The sequence below is a fragment of the Marmota monax genome, unplaced genomic scaffold (genome assembly GCF_021218885.2).
Source record: "Marmota monax isolate L192 unplaced genomic scaffold, Marmota_monax_Labrador192_F-V1.1 WCK01_AAM20220418_F8-fsc02493, whole genome shotgun sequence".
Lineage (NCBI taxonomy): Eukaryota > Metazoa > Chordata > Mammalia > Rodentia > Sciuridae > Marmota > Marmota monax.
The window spans coordinates 1-13,982 of record NW_026692130.1 but is presented as its reverse complement, the minus strand read 5'-3'; the positions used below and the strand labels follow the sequence as shown (position 1 = coordinate 13,982).

The following is a 13,982-nucleotide window of genomic DNA, read 5'->3' as shown; positions in this document are numbered from 1 at the left end:
TATATATATATATAAATTAATTGTGGTATATTTATAGGTGAACATAGCATAATCTGTTCCCCAGTACTTCTTCATACCCTCTCTTACTCCCTACCTCTCAATTCCCTTCTTGTACTCTATTGGTCTCTCTTCTTTTTTAGTCTCACCCATTTCTTTTTCTTTTTTTTTTAAAGAGAGAGAGAGAATTTTAATATTTATTTTTTTTAGTTATTGGCGGATACAACATCTTTGTTTTGTATGTGGTGCTGAGGATCGAACCCGGGCCGCACGCATGCCAGGCAAGCACACTACCGCTTGAGCCACATCCCCAGCCCCATCACCCATTTCTTAAACAAAATGTATTGAACACAACAAAATTTTGTTGAGAGCCACAGCCCAGTCAGAATGATGCCTGGCATATTGCCAGAGGGAATGGTTGAAAGGTGCAGCCAGCGAACCATTGAGATGATGATTTGAGTTAAGCTGTATATAATTGCTGTGAAGCTGGATTGATTGAGTTGTATATGGACCCTGCCCTGGGAGTAGGGTGGCTCCGGGAATCTGCCTCGGGCACCGCTACTTTGGAGTTTTCTGGGGGGGTGTGGGCGGTTCGGGGAGATTGGGCGCTCAGAGCTAGGTGGAAGGAGTGTGTTCCCGAGTAGTGTGTGTGCAGTGCCGGTGAGAGTTGGGGAATAAAGAGTTGCTGTTTGAACCTACAAGGCTTTGTGGCGGCTCGGTTATTTGTGCCCAGCCAGACTGCAGCAAAATTTTCCTTTAGAGATCAAGATCATTTATCTCCTCAATGCATAGAAAAGTTCCATCCATTACCAGGCAGAGATAATTAGTAAAACAAATGAGTCCAGGGAATGCTATAGCAAAGTACCAAAAACTGAGTAACTTAATAGAAATTGTTTCACCATTGTGGAGGTCAGAAGGCTGCAATCAAGGTGTTGGAAGGCCTGGTTTAGAATAAGCTCTGAAAGGGTTCTCTGATGCTATTGTTGATTCTTTTCCCTGAATACTAAAGTTCTCATGACTATTGCTGTTCCTTACCATCTTGCTTTCATTCATGACTTATATGTACGTTGATCATAACCAATAAAACGTACAGGGTTTGGTTTTTGTTTTTTTACCTGCCTTCAATACATCCCCATTCCATCCTTTCCTTTACCCCTGTGACCTCATAAAATCACCTGGATTTTCATTTGAGAAACTGCCTCAGCCCTCATGTTTTGGGTGTGCCTGACTTGGTTTCCAGCTCTGGGGCATCTGTCCAGTCAGATCATTCCATCCCTCTAAATGGACTGATTGTCTGAGGAGTAAGCCAATGACTCAGATCAGGCCAATGAAATGCAGTTCTGGCACTTTTGCACATTTAGGAAAGTGAGAATTGCTAACCTTTAAGAATGTAAGTTGGGAGGAACCAGAGGTCATCCTGAGGGAGAACCTGTCTGGCAATGGAGCCAAAATGGAGGAATGCAGAATGGAGAGATGGAGTGGGCTGCCTAATATTATATTTGAGTATCTAAGACCAGTCATACACACACACACACACACACCAGTTATAAAAGCCAACAAAAATTATTTTGTCTTGCTTATATCAATTTGGATTGAATTTCTGTCGTTGTAATTGAAGGAGTCCTGACGAAACAGTCCTAGAAAGACATATGACATAGGCTATGAGGTCCAATTGCTCATTTCTGTATCCCTCCCACATTTTTCTCCCTTCAGGTATTTAGTGTCTTATGTGTTCGTCTTTATTTTGTCATGGGAAATAGTCTGATAATGTCTGTCCTTGAGGCAGCAGGGTGAATTTCTGTTACTATGTTACTTTGTAGTCTCATATTTTGTCCTACAAAGATAGGCTTTGTCCTGCTAGAGGAGTTTAGTTCAAAATAAGCAGGTGCATATAGACGAAAAGACTTTTAAAATGTATCAACCAAATACAGTGTGTAAACCTTGTTTGATTTCTGATGCAAACAAACTTTTTTTTAAAAAATAGATACTTTCATAATATGAAAAAAATTGGATATTTTTAATTCAGTAATAATTTTAAAATATTCATCTGATAATATTAGCAGCAATTTTAAAAGGATTTTTATCTTTAGATATAAATATTGTTACCGCTGTTGGCCGGTGACGAGTCCTTGCTTCCCCAATGATGAAGAATAACACCAAAGAAGCACGCCGAGGCAAGGTCAGAGTGGAAAATTAGAAGTTTATTAAAGGACAGCAGAAAAGACTTCTCCCGGAGGAAGAAGGCGACCCAAGAGGTGGAATCCGTGGAAGTGCGGTTGTCTCCCCTTTTTATAGTTTTGGTGATGGAATGTAGGGGGAAGTGTTGGAACACAGGTAATCTGGGCAGGAAGGACTTCTTTGGGATGGGCTATCTTCAAATCTGCTGGGGCTGTTCCCTGGGTTCCATTAACATTTCTTTGGGGTGGACTTTGGCCTAGGGCCTTTCCAGGACTTCATTAACATTCCATGAGTTGTCCTGGTTTCCCGGAATCATTGTCAGCATGGCCTCCATTTTAGATTTCACTCGATATGATATTAGACCCAATTTACCTAACTATACTGACTACCTAATTTTAAATCTGGCTTCAATATGACTATTGACAGGAGTAAACATCAAGGATGAACAAACAACATGAATCAGCAAAAGGACTTGTTTTGGACTTGTTTTGGACTTTGCAGTGACTAAGTGACTTTTTAGTTGTAAACATGTTTTTGGCTATAGGATGACTAGATAGTATGCCCATGTTAGATAAGTTGATGATGTAACTAGGTAGTGTGCTTATGTTAGATAAGTTAGACACAAACAAGTTTGTTGTAAACATATAGAGTATATAAGCGCGAGGGAAACTCCATGTATTTGCTCACAATCAACTCTCATCGCCTGAGAGTAAGATCGTGCAGTGTGAGCCAGCCATCTCGTGTATTGCTTTGTGTGGTGTGCGAATAAACCAGCATTTCAAAAGGCAATCGAGTTCGTGCTTGGTGTTCGCGTACGTCGCGGTCCGGGGTCCAGTGCAGATATCCGGAAGGGAACTCCTGGTAACCAGACAAGGCTGAGAAGCTGCTCGTGACAGTTGGCGTAGTCGGCAGGATACGGAAGAAGAGCTCCGGAGCAGGTAAATATAACCCACATGGCAATGCACAATTTCTTCTACTGAAAACCTAGAATGACCGTGATCGTCCGGCGTCTAGGCTGAAGGTGGAATGAAAGGGGAGTGCCCCCACCAAAATCCTTAGGAGGACGGTGGTCCCTGTGCATGGGGTGGCTTAAGGAAAGGATAGAAAATTGGGCACTATATAGCTGGCATCAGGGAATAAGTCAGATACCTTATAAGATAGAAACAAACGGGTTTATTGCTTGGAAAATTCATATAGCTAAACTGAGGATCCTCTTAAAAATAGCAACATGGGCTTCAAGGAAGTAATAAAAAGATTTAGGCAGAAATGTAGAATAGGAGAACTAAAGCTCGAGCAAAAGGAATTAAAATCTCAATCGCCATGGCGAGGTATTGAAAGAATTGTTCAGGCAAAGATGCCTGAGTTCCAGAAAGGAACCACAGTTGAGGTAACATTAAGTAATCCTCAGACCGTCAAGCCCATAATGGAACGGGCTGACAAGAAAGAAATCCCGGGAATATTATGTAAAATTATAGATGATATAGATGATGACAGGCTAAGAGGCAAAAGGTTAGTAAAAGAAGCCCTTAAAAATGGAAGTAATAACCCATTTTTGAAAGATATATTGAACCAGCTGGAAGCTCCTGATAAGGCCAGCATGCCAGTTTCAGTAATTAAAACATCCACACCCGGACGGGGACGCCCAGATGGGTTGGAACAAGTTATTGAAACTAGGGACTTAACTAGACCTGAAATGGTTCAGTTAAGGCAAGATTTTTCACAGAAAGGTCAGACCGACGGAGACTTTTTGTTTACAATTCATAGTAAGGGAGGCGAGTCTATAAGACTCGCAGGCAAGGAGATGCAGGTGGTTAATATCCAGATAGACAATCCGAGTGTTGCGGACACTTTAGCAAAGATTATACAAGAGGAACCTGACAGGGTACGCACACTTTGGGATTGGATTGCAATAGCCTGGGCAGAGGCCATCCCACATATAGATTGGGGTGCCTTTGAAGGCCAGATACAGTGGAAGAATCCCAGTGAAGGGATTAAGATAGTAAAGAAGTTAGCTATTTTTAGCAAAATTTATAATCAGTTTCAAGGATCCCCTTTAAGTGCTCACTTAACAGCCGCGCTTAGGAGAATAATTATAAAAGGGGCACCAGAACAGCATAGAATGATGTTGGCAACCATGCTAGCTGGAGCCAACACCCTATGGGATGTAGTTGAGTTCTTAAAGCAACATCGAGAATTACAACAAGAGCACAAAATGTCATTTCAAGCTACAATGACATTTCAAGCTAAAGCCCGAAACCCAGTCTGTTTTCCAACAAATGGTAACGGAAATATTAAATGTTACCAGACAAAAAACTTCCGTTTGGGAGGCCTGCCTGGCCAGCGGAGCCTCCCAAGAAACAGAAATATGTTGGGAAATGGCAAAGACTGGAGAAAGGTGCGACCAGGACAAGCCTGGACACAAGGAAATGTTGCTGTAAACAACAGACAGATAGGAAGGAGAATGAACCCACAAAGGCCGGTACCGCGAGGGAGTCAGGTGCAGGGCCAAAGAAGAAGGTTTGGTTTAACAATGCAGAGGTTTGGAACACCCAGATGGCAAAACGGCCAGACACCCGGCCGTTCATACAATTAAAATTTATAGTTGATAATCAAGAATATACAGACTCCTTCCTGATAGATACAGGAAGCGAGGTAACAATAGTCAGAGATGATTTTGTAAATAATAAACCAGCTAAGGAAAAAGTTATAGTACAAGGAGTATCTGGACATAGTGCAGAAATGAGAAAAGAATGGGTAACATTTAAAATATATGATTTGGATTATACAATACAAGTATTGGTAGGCAAAGTTCCACATGGAGTATTAGGAATTCAGGAACTCAGGTTATTATATGGTGAATGGTTACCTTTGAAGAGATTGAAGTGTTTTGAAACAAAAATTTTAAGTCAAGTAAAGATTGATCCAGTAAAATTGCCCCATACTCCACCAGTATTTACTAAACAGTATCCTATTAAAGGAGGACATGAAGAGATTAGCACCACAATAAAGGATATGTTGGAAAAAGATATAATAGAAAAGGCATCATCATTTAAATATAACAGTCCAGTATGGCCTGTTATGAAACCTAATGGCAAGTGGAGATTGACGGTAGACTATAGGAATATAAATAAAGTAACCCCCTCTATGCCAGGTACTCTCCCAGATGTAGAGTCCATTTATGCTCAAATTAGAAATTTTTCACCTACTTGTTTTTGTGCTATAGATTTGAGTGATATGTTTTTCGCTATCCCATTAGATATTAAGAGTAGAGAATTGACTACATTCACTTGGGAATCAGTAAAATATAGGTTTAAGAGGTTACCACAAGGATATAAAAATAGCCCAATTATAGCACATGTAACTTTACAAGAAACGTTAAAGGATTTTCAAGATAAAGGAACTACTAAGTTATGGTCATATGTAGATGATATATTAATTGCTGGGAAAGATATGACCGAGTTAAATAAGGTAAAGGACGAGGTAGTTACATTATTGAAGTCAAAAGGATGGTCCATCAATCCTGATAAAATTCAGGGTCCAGCCACGTCAGTTAAGTATCTGGGGGTGGTGTGGACTACAGAAGGACCTAAGGTTCCGGATGCGGTGATAAATAAGATTTTGGCTTTACAGTCACCAAAAACCAAGACAGAGGCTCAGCAGGTGATGGGCATTTTGGGATATTGGAGATTACATATTCCATATTTGCAAATGATCCTGGCTCCAATACACAGGGTATGCAGGAAAGCTGCGGACTTTGTATGGGGACCGGAACAGAAAAAGTCATTAGAATTAGCTAAGGAATATGTTCAGACATATACCCAATTGTATGTACCTCAACCTGGTGAAGAAATTATAATTGATATAATATATGCCAATGACTTTGGAAATTGGGGCATATATACTAAAAGTAATAGTCAGACTAAACCAGTTGGGTTTTACTCCAAAAGATTTCCTTTTTCCGAAAACAAGTACTCTTTCTTTGAAAAAACAGTGTGGACAGCTTATACGGCGGTACAGAGTCTAGGTTTTGTTTTAACTAATAGAGTAGTTACATTAAGAACTCAGATACCAATTTTGGATTGGGTACGAACTAAGGAGGAAGATTTTATAGGTTTACCCATGGAACAAAAAGTGTTGAAATGGAAATGGTATTTGTTAACTATAATTAATGATGCAACAGTGTCAGGGAATAATAAGACATTAAGGTTATCAGAATTAGTTTTTGCTCAGCCTATGGTAGAAGTACCGGTAGAGGTTAAACAACCAAAGACACAACCTATTGGAAGATGGGGGGCAGTTGCTTCTCATAAAAATGCATGGTTCACAGATGGATCAAGTAAAGTAGTAGGAAATATCACTAAATGGAAAGCTGTGGCATATCGACCAAGTGATAATAAGATCTTAGTGAAGGAAGGCTCGGATGCCTCAGCACAGTTAGCAGAACTCTGTGCAGTAAAATTGGCCGTTGAACAATCTATCCATGAAAAGAAAAAGTATATACACGTTTTTTCGGACTCATGGGCAGTTTGTAATGGTATTGCCATATGGTCTGCAAAGTGGAAGGAATCTGATTATAAAATTAATGGAAAAGATGTATGGGGAATACATATTTGGAAATTTCTTGCGGAGGCACCTATACATGTAAAGATAGCGCACGTTGATGCTCACACAGGACGTACAGATGAAATATCTAAATTTAATGATGTGGCAGACAAATTGAGTAAATTTGATTCCGAAGGGCTAAAATTGGTGAATAAGGCCCCTTGGAAAATATTAGATAAAACAGATACAAAGATTCGGTTGAAACGTGACCCAAATTGGCATATAAAACTTCCTGAATTGAATGCTGATATTTCGGAGGATGAGATCCGACAATTGCATAAGGAATTAGGACATATTGGAACACATGGAATGTTCCAGTGGTTTCAGGGCAGAAATATAAAAGTTACCTGGGGAGCATGTAAGCGTGCGATATCTGGATGTGAACTATGTGCATCCTCGGTGCAACGTTTCCGGAGAGATCCACCCCACAATAGACCATCCCCTAGAGGATTTAATGAGAAGGTACAAATTGATTATATTGGTCCTTTGCAGAATGGAAAATATGTGTGTACTATGGTAGATTGTAGTACCGGATTGGGACATGCATGTGCAAGTAGACATGCAGATCAAAGCTCTACTATGAAAACTATTTGGAGCTGGTGTGCAGCATATGGATGTCCTTGGAATGTGACTTCCGATCAGGGTTCTCATTTTACTGGTAGAAATGTTCAGAAATTAGCTGACGTTTTAGGAATTAATTGGGATTTTCATTTGGCCTATAATCCACAAGCAGCAGGAAATATTGAAAGGTTCAATGGATTATTAAAGACTAAATTGTGGCAGATAGGACAAGATGTGCCGTTTGACAAGGCAATACTGATTGCAGTTTTTGAACTTAATTCTAGGCAAAGACTGCACAGGAGATCACCCTTTGAGGAAACATTCCAAAAGGACATCGATGTGCAGGCAGACGGGGACCCAAACCCAGATAATATAAGACCATATAAGGTGTGGATACGTAACAGAAAAGATAACTCTGTGATTAAAGGTGAGATTGTATCACACGGACAAGGAAATACCCTATGGGTATCAACTGGAAAAGGGGACCTCAGATTAGTAAAAAGCCAAGATGTTGTCACTAGGTAAACGTTTGTGTGTTTGGTTTAACATATGCTTTATTATCCTGATTGTATATTCTTGCTTGTTTTTGGGTGGATATTTTTATTGTAACGAATGGCAGACAGCTCTTTTGAATGGTTCTACTTGTTTTATTAACGTGAATCATAAATTGTTGGCACGGGAGTTGCTACCCTGTTATGTACTTAATTATACACTGTGTTTCTGGTAATGGCACCTAGGACTTTGTTACTTTTGCTATTTTTGCTACTTTTGATAGCCCTGCAGTTCTATTCAGTAATGGGAAATCAAACTACAACTCCCACTACTTTTACTACTACAACTCCATATTATTTTGGTATCAGGAACATTAACCTGACCAAGCATTCTTACAAAGATTGGATCTTCAATTATATTAATTTCACTCATTCACTTCAAGAGTGTAATAATTCTTGTGCAGTAATACCACAATATTGGAGAAGTAACAAATTCCTACAAAATTTTACTGCTATTAGATACTTGTTTTATCATAATTATGCATTTTGCCACCATTATAACAAATACTCCGCACCTAAGGGGTGTGACCATTTTTGGGACATCAATACAGTTGGGGTATATAGCCCAATGTTTAGATCTAGTGCGGATGGAGGATATTCTAATAAATATGAAACTAACCCCCTCCGATGTCACCTGGTACCTGGGATTATGGATATGTGGTCTTATAAGCCACATTTTGTGTATTATTATAGGAAACTTGGAGGCAAACCTTTAGTTAAGAGCTATAATGCTACAGCAGCAGTGCTTAATAATCCAAACCTTACTGTATATACTTTTGAGGAGTCTACAGAAGAGAATGACTTTACATGTATAGAAGCAGCAGAAAAGGATGTTGCATCACTGCCTTTTCAGGTTTGGGTGTCCAACAAACAGAATGATTATAATTTATTCGATTATGAATATGAAGAATATGACTATTCTTCATATGATGATGGAGAGGAAGAAGGTTCTGATGAATTTACAACTACAACCCCACGAACAACTACGTTGGGGATAAATTTGTTGCCATATAATGATTCTAAGAAAATGTTGGATGAGTGGAAAGGATTGCCTAGACATTTACAAGGAGCTAGGCCATTGCCTAGATGGCCGCAAGTTTTAGTTGAACCCTACGGGACATGGTGTCCAAAAGAGTTACAGCAGTATCTAGATTCCATGAGCACTAAACAAAGGAATATGTCTATATATATTGAAGATGTGCAAAGCAGAACTCATTTGAATTATACCCATTATGTATCTTGTGTAGCGGATTTTCCTAATTTACCTATATATGGAAAGTTCGAGATTCTACAGAATCCTGATAGATCCTTAGAAATACGGAACCAATCTTATCTTACTATAGATAATTGGTGGAAAGTCAATACCTTAGGTACCGCCACTTGGCGATCACCTGTTGTGTTGACCGACCCTTTACCACAGCCATTTACCCATAACTTGGTTAAACCCGTGGCCACGCCTCCTAAAATAAAGGATAAAATCGGGTATGTTTGTATCCGTAGCATTTTTGGAGATATGCTTAACCGAACACAGGGACAAGCATTTATTGGTAGAGTTTGCTTCCCTGTTGATTCAACCTTCCTTAAGTGGTGCCAATATAGATATTATTATAAAATTGGTAATTATTCATCTGTAACTTATAAGATTCACACACAGGCCTGTAGGCTGGGTCCAGTTTACAGGACGACTGGGGTATTACATCCTGAATTTGGAATGTTTAATCACTCTGGATGGCTATTATTTGAAAACAAAACAAGGAGGTATGTCTTTAAAAATGCCAACAATGAATGGGACCTCTCAGAGATTGTGGATGGCCCGAAATTGGGACAGAGAGTGCATAGTCCAGGGTTACATGAGTATAAATTCACCGTGGACAAATACATTGTTAACCAGACAGTGTGGAAAAACTACACACAATATTATAATATATTTAATTGGACATGGTGTTATAATTTTAGCAGACAAAATTGTGTACAGAATCCTCTTCATGCTGTATATTTGAATGCCTCTCATATGCATCTTGAGGTGAATAATACGTGGCATAGGTTTGATAATCAGTCCTGGCAACCTGTATTGGTTGTCACACCTAAGGATATTTTGGAAAAACACTTTTATAATGTTACATTTCTGCAGGTAGATTATACTTATAATGGATCCAAAGGAGAATCTTCAAAGTGGCCTTATTATAAATGCGAAGACTGTACCTTTAAGTTTTATGATAATTTCTTTGGGACTTTGATTCCCGTGTTTAATTTGAGTGATGACAAAATCAGAGTGAATGTCCATAATATGTCAATCCCGATGGGAGTTGATTCTAATTATGTGGACACTAAAAATGTTAGTTTAGCTATGGAAAGATCTATTTGCAGATGGTTTCCACATTCATGGCAATATGTGATTGGTATTCATAGGTCTATTATGCATAATGATTCCACGTACTATGATATTCCTCTTGATGTAAATATAACTGGAAATGTTTCCAAACATTATGAAGGTGGTAATGTTGTATTAGGCAATGAGGAAAAACAAACGAGGGATTATACTTTACATCCAACAGTATATTCTCTTGCATTTGTACCACCAGATTTGGATGAAGTTACTTTAGTGAATTACAAAACAGAAACTTACCTGGTAAATGCTGATGACTACTGGTCATTGAAGACTGGGTGCCCTAGAGCACAGCTCTGGGATACTATAATTAGATACCATGTGGATGTAGCAGATAGAAGAACTCTGAAATGGTGGTTGACACAAGGAATGGATTTCTCTACTTGGCCTAGTAAAATATATCCAGGAAAATTACCTTATTACTGGTATATGTTATTACCAGGAAGTGAAAATGAATGGAATCTTTATGATATTGTAACACATGATGTTTTACATAATAATACTGATGTGTTTGATGCACATGCAGGTAATCATATTATATATAGTACAAAGATGGATATGCAGAAATGCTACATGGAACCGACCTCTTTGAATCCTTGCTTAATTGATAGAGGAGGATTTAATGAAACCAAGGGATGGGTTACTGCCCATTTCCCAAGAGCGGTCCTCTTCCCACGCAAGGAAAAGGACGGTAATTTTATGAAGACTTTAGAGGCTCCAGGATTTTTACCTTTACTACATCAGCCAGTTAGATTTTTGATACAACCACAAGTACAGCCAATTGTGTTACGATTGTCTGTTAGTGATTTGTTGAAAGGTGAAACTGTATGTCCTTCTTTTGAGTCTACTGTGTTGCCAGATTTGTTTTATTCAGTTCAAAGAAATGCAGCAGGACGGAGACCTTTGCAGTTCGCAGCGATTGGCGCTTTCCTGGCCGGAGCAGCTTTGGGGGCAGCAATCGCTGGAGCAATGACGGAGGAACTTCGAGTGGAAATTTCAGCTCTGCGTGGACTTCAGAATAAACAGAACTTTGTTATCTCACAATTATCTAAAAATCTGCACTCCGCGTCCTTGCTTATGGAAAGACTTTCTGCAGAACAGGAACTTTTGAAACATCATGTTGATTCATTAAGTAAGGTGATCGAGACTATGGATGCATCGTGGAATGTACGCATGAAACAATTGGAGGCAACTCAGGAGTGTGAACATCTGCAGGCAATGATCACCGCGGGATTAGAAGAAATAAGACTGTTATTTAGAACTGGCATAGGCATGGAAACTGCATCAGCTATAACCATATTAGATCCTACAAAGGACTCTTGGTGTGAAACTGGTGTTTGCATGATTAATTTATGGCAAATGTCGACATCTAAGGTTGTAATAGGATATCCAACTAAGGCTATACCAAAGAAAATTGGTAAAGATTGGATAATACCATTTGATAAGTTTTATTGGTTGAAATGGAACAATATGTCATATTATGTGCCTAGTGAAGCCACTTATGCGATAGGTAAAACAACTGTTATAGCCTATGATCTTTTCTCAGATGAACCTAGGACTTCTGATATAACTATATCTATGCCTCAGGCTACTTTGTTAGATCTTGGGAATTTTAATATGTTGTCTTGTTATCCTGAACCGTACATGGTTCAACGATGGCAAAACATTTCTTATAGTGATTCTTTGAGTCTGAATGCTGGTTGCCATATACATACTAATGTCATGATGATGGAACATATGAATTTGACCGTTCAGAAACATCTGTTTAGGAGTTTGAATTTTACTAACACGAGAAATGTACGAGTCCTGACTCAGGTGGTTTATTTGTCTAATCATACTTTTGGGTTACATACTTTTGTGCCCCAGCCACCTCTGTCGGAAGAATATAAACATATGATGAAGGCGACGGAGGCAGCTAAGTCCATTTATGCTTCATTGGGAAAGGAAATTGAGACAGTACATAATCAAACTACTGAACTTCTCCAAAGATTCTCAGGAGAAACTCATAAAGTTAAAATGTTAGTTGATTCTGGATACTTGATTCCGCGTGACTTTCAGTATACTTATGATTGTAGTTTTGTAGGTTTCTTTAGAAAATTGGTTCATGCAGATGTTAGTTGCATTATGAGATGGAACCCTTTCCATTGGCTTAAGGAAGGATTGCTATATGTATGTTGTTTTGTATTATTTGTATTATGTATTAAGGTTTGTTTAAAGATCAATAAGTCTGCAGGAAAGAAAACTTACATTAAAATGAATAAACTTCAACATTACAGGGACCATGAAGCGAAAGGCACTAAGAAAATCAAATTCAAGAAGGAGAAGGACGGAAAGATTGAGGAATTATTCTGAACAGTTGCACTATGCAAATTGTCATCTTTGCATCGAATTTCATGTAAATACATGGTTTTTATATAGTGCATATACACTGTTTGGGCAGGAACGTTTTTCTCTTTTATGTAGACTAGTAACCTTACGCAGTGGACCATGGTGTCCACTGGATAGGACCTTGGAAGGCCAAGTGCCCTCTTTGTGTATGTTTTTGAATCATGTTTGGAATTGTATTTCTGATAATAATTTGCATTGTGATGTTTATTGTAGATATAATATACATTTGTGTGTTAAGACTTTATTTGGATTGTTCACTGAAGTGATGAAGTCTGATCATGATTTAGTAACCTTACATTCTAATGCAGGTGCTTTTTATGTTAATGGACTTATTTCACTTAACTATAATAGATCATTATTATTTGGTGATGCTGTATTGTGTAGAATCAATTCGCAATGCAGACAAAGGAATACATATGTTCCTAGATCTTTATTTGACATATGTTTAAGAAACATTTGTAAGCCTTACTTTATTAAATTATGGACTTATGTGGATTGTCATCAACACTTACCTAAGATTGGTTAATATTGTAGAATTTCTTGAGGAACTATGTCTGTGGACCAGATAATCATCAAACGGATATTAGGACGCAAGCTGAGGAACGACCTATTATTCAGGAAGGACCGGATGACTCCAATTCCGATGTTCTCTGAAAAAGATGTTAATTATCCATTTATGATAGTTCACAATTTGGTGATAGATTTGGATCTAGTAAAGGATTTGGATTTGGACATTTATTTACGATTGAAACAACTTTTCGTTCCAAGAGTGAAAGCTCCCTTCTGCTGTGAGTTTCGTGCTATGCTTCAGCCTTTTCTGCACTCCTGTGTGGTCGGTGGCTGCATGGATGCCGTGGATTGCATCTTCCAATCTGAAGATTGGTTTGCAGGGCCGCGACAGCCCATACGTTTCCCCGAGGACGGGCAACTTCCGAATGGACGACCTAAGACAGGGGACCGTACTTGTCGCTTTGATACATCGGCACCATCAGTAACATCGGCGCCTCCGTATCAAGGGGGTGGAATGACAGGAGTAAACATCAAGGATGAACAAACAACATGAATCAGCAAAAGGACTTGTTTTGGACTTGTTTTGGACTTTGCAGTGACTAAGTGACTTTTTAGTTGTAAACATGTTTTTGGCTATAGGATGACTAGATAGTATGCCCATGTTAGATAAGTTGATGATGTAACTAGGTAGTGTGCTTATGTTAGATAAGTTAGACACAAACAAGTTTGTTGTAAACATATAGAGTATATAAGCGCGAGGGAAACTCCATGTATTTGCTCACAATCAACTCTCATCGCCTGAGAGTAAG

At 38.8% G+C, this 13,982-nt stretch overlaps 1 protein-coding gene across 1 annotated transcript; it reads left to right on the top strand.

Annotated features, from left to right (window-relative positions):
* Positions 1 to 2,596: 2,596 nt before the first annotated feature.
* LOC131425020 (uncharacterized) lies at positions 2,597 to 13,299 on the top strand. The gene is made up of 3 exons (XM_058586098.1): positions 2,597 to 3,113; positions 7,623 to 12,670; positions 13,198 to 13,299. Exon 2 carries the CDS (start codon positions 8,065 to 8,067, stop codon positions 12,625 to 12,627), a length of 4,563 nt encoding a protein of 1,520 aa, XP_058442081.1. The 5' UTR covers positions 2,597 to 3,113; positions 7,623 to 8,064; the 3' UTR covers positions 12,628 to 12,670; positions 13,198 to 13,299.
* Positions 13,300 to 13,982: the final 683 nt, after the last annotated feature.

Coding starts and splice junctions, on each gene's coding strand:
- LOC131425020 (XM_058586098.1), top strand. CDS start 8,065: ATGGCACCTAGGACTTTGTTACTTTTGCTATTTTTGCTACTTTTGATA.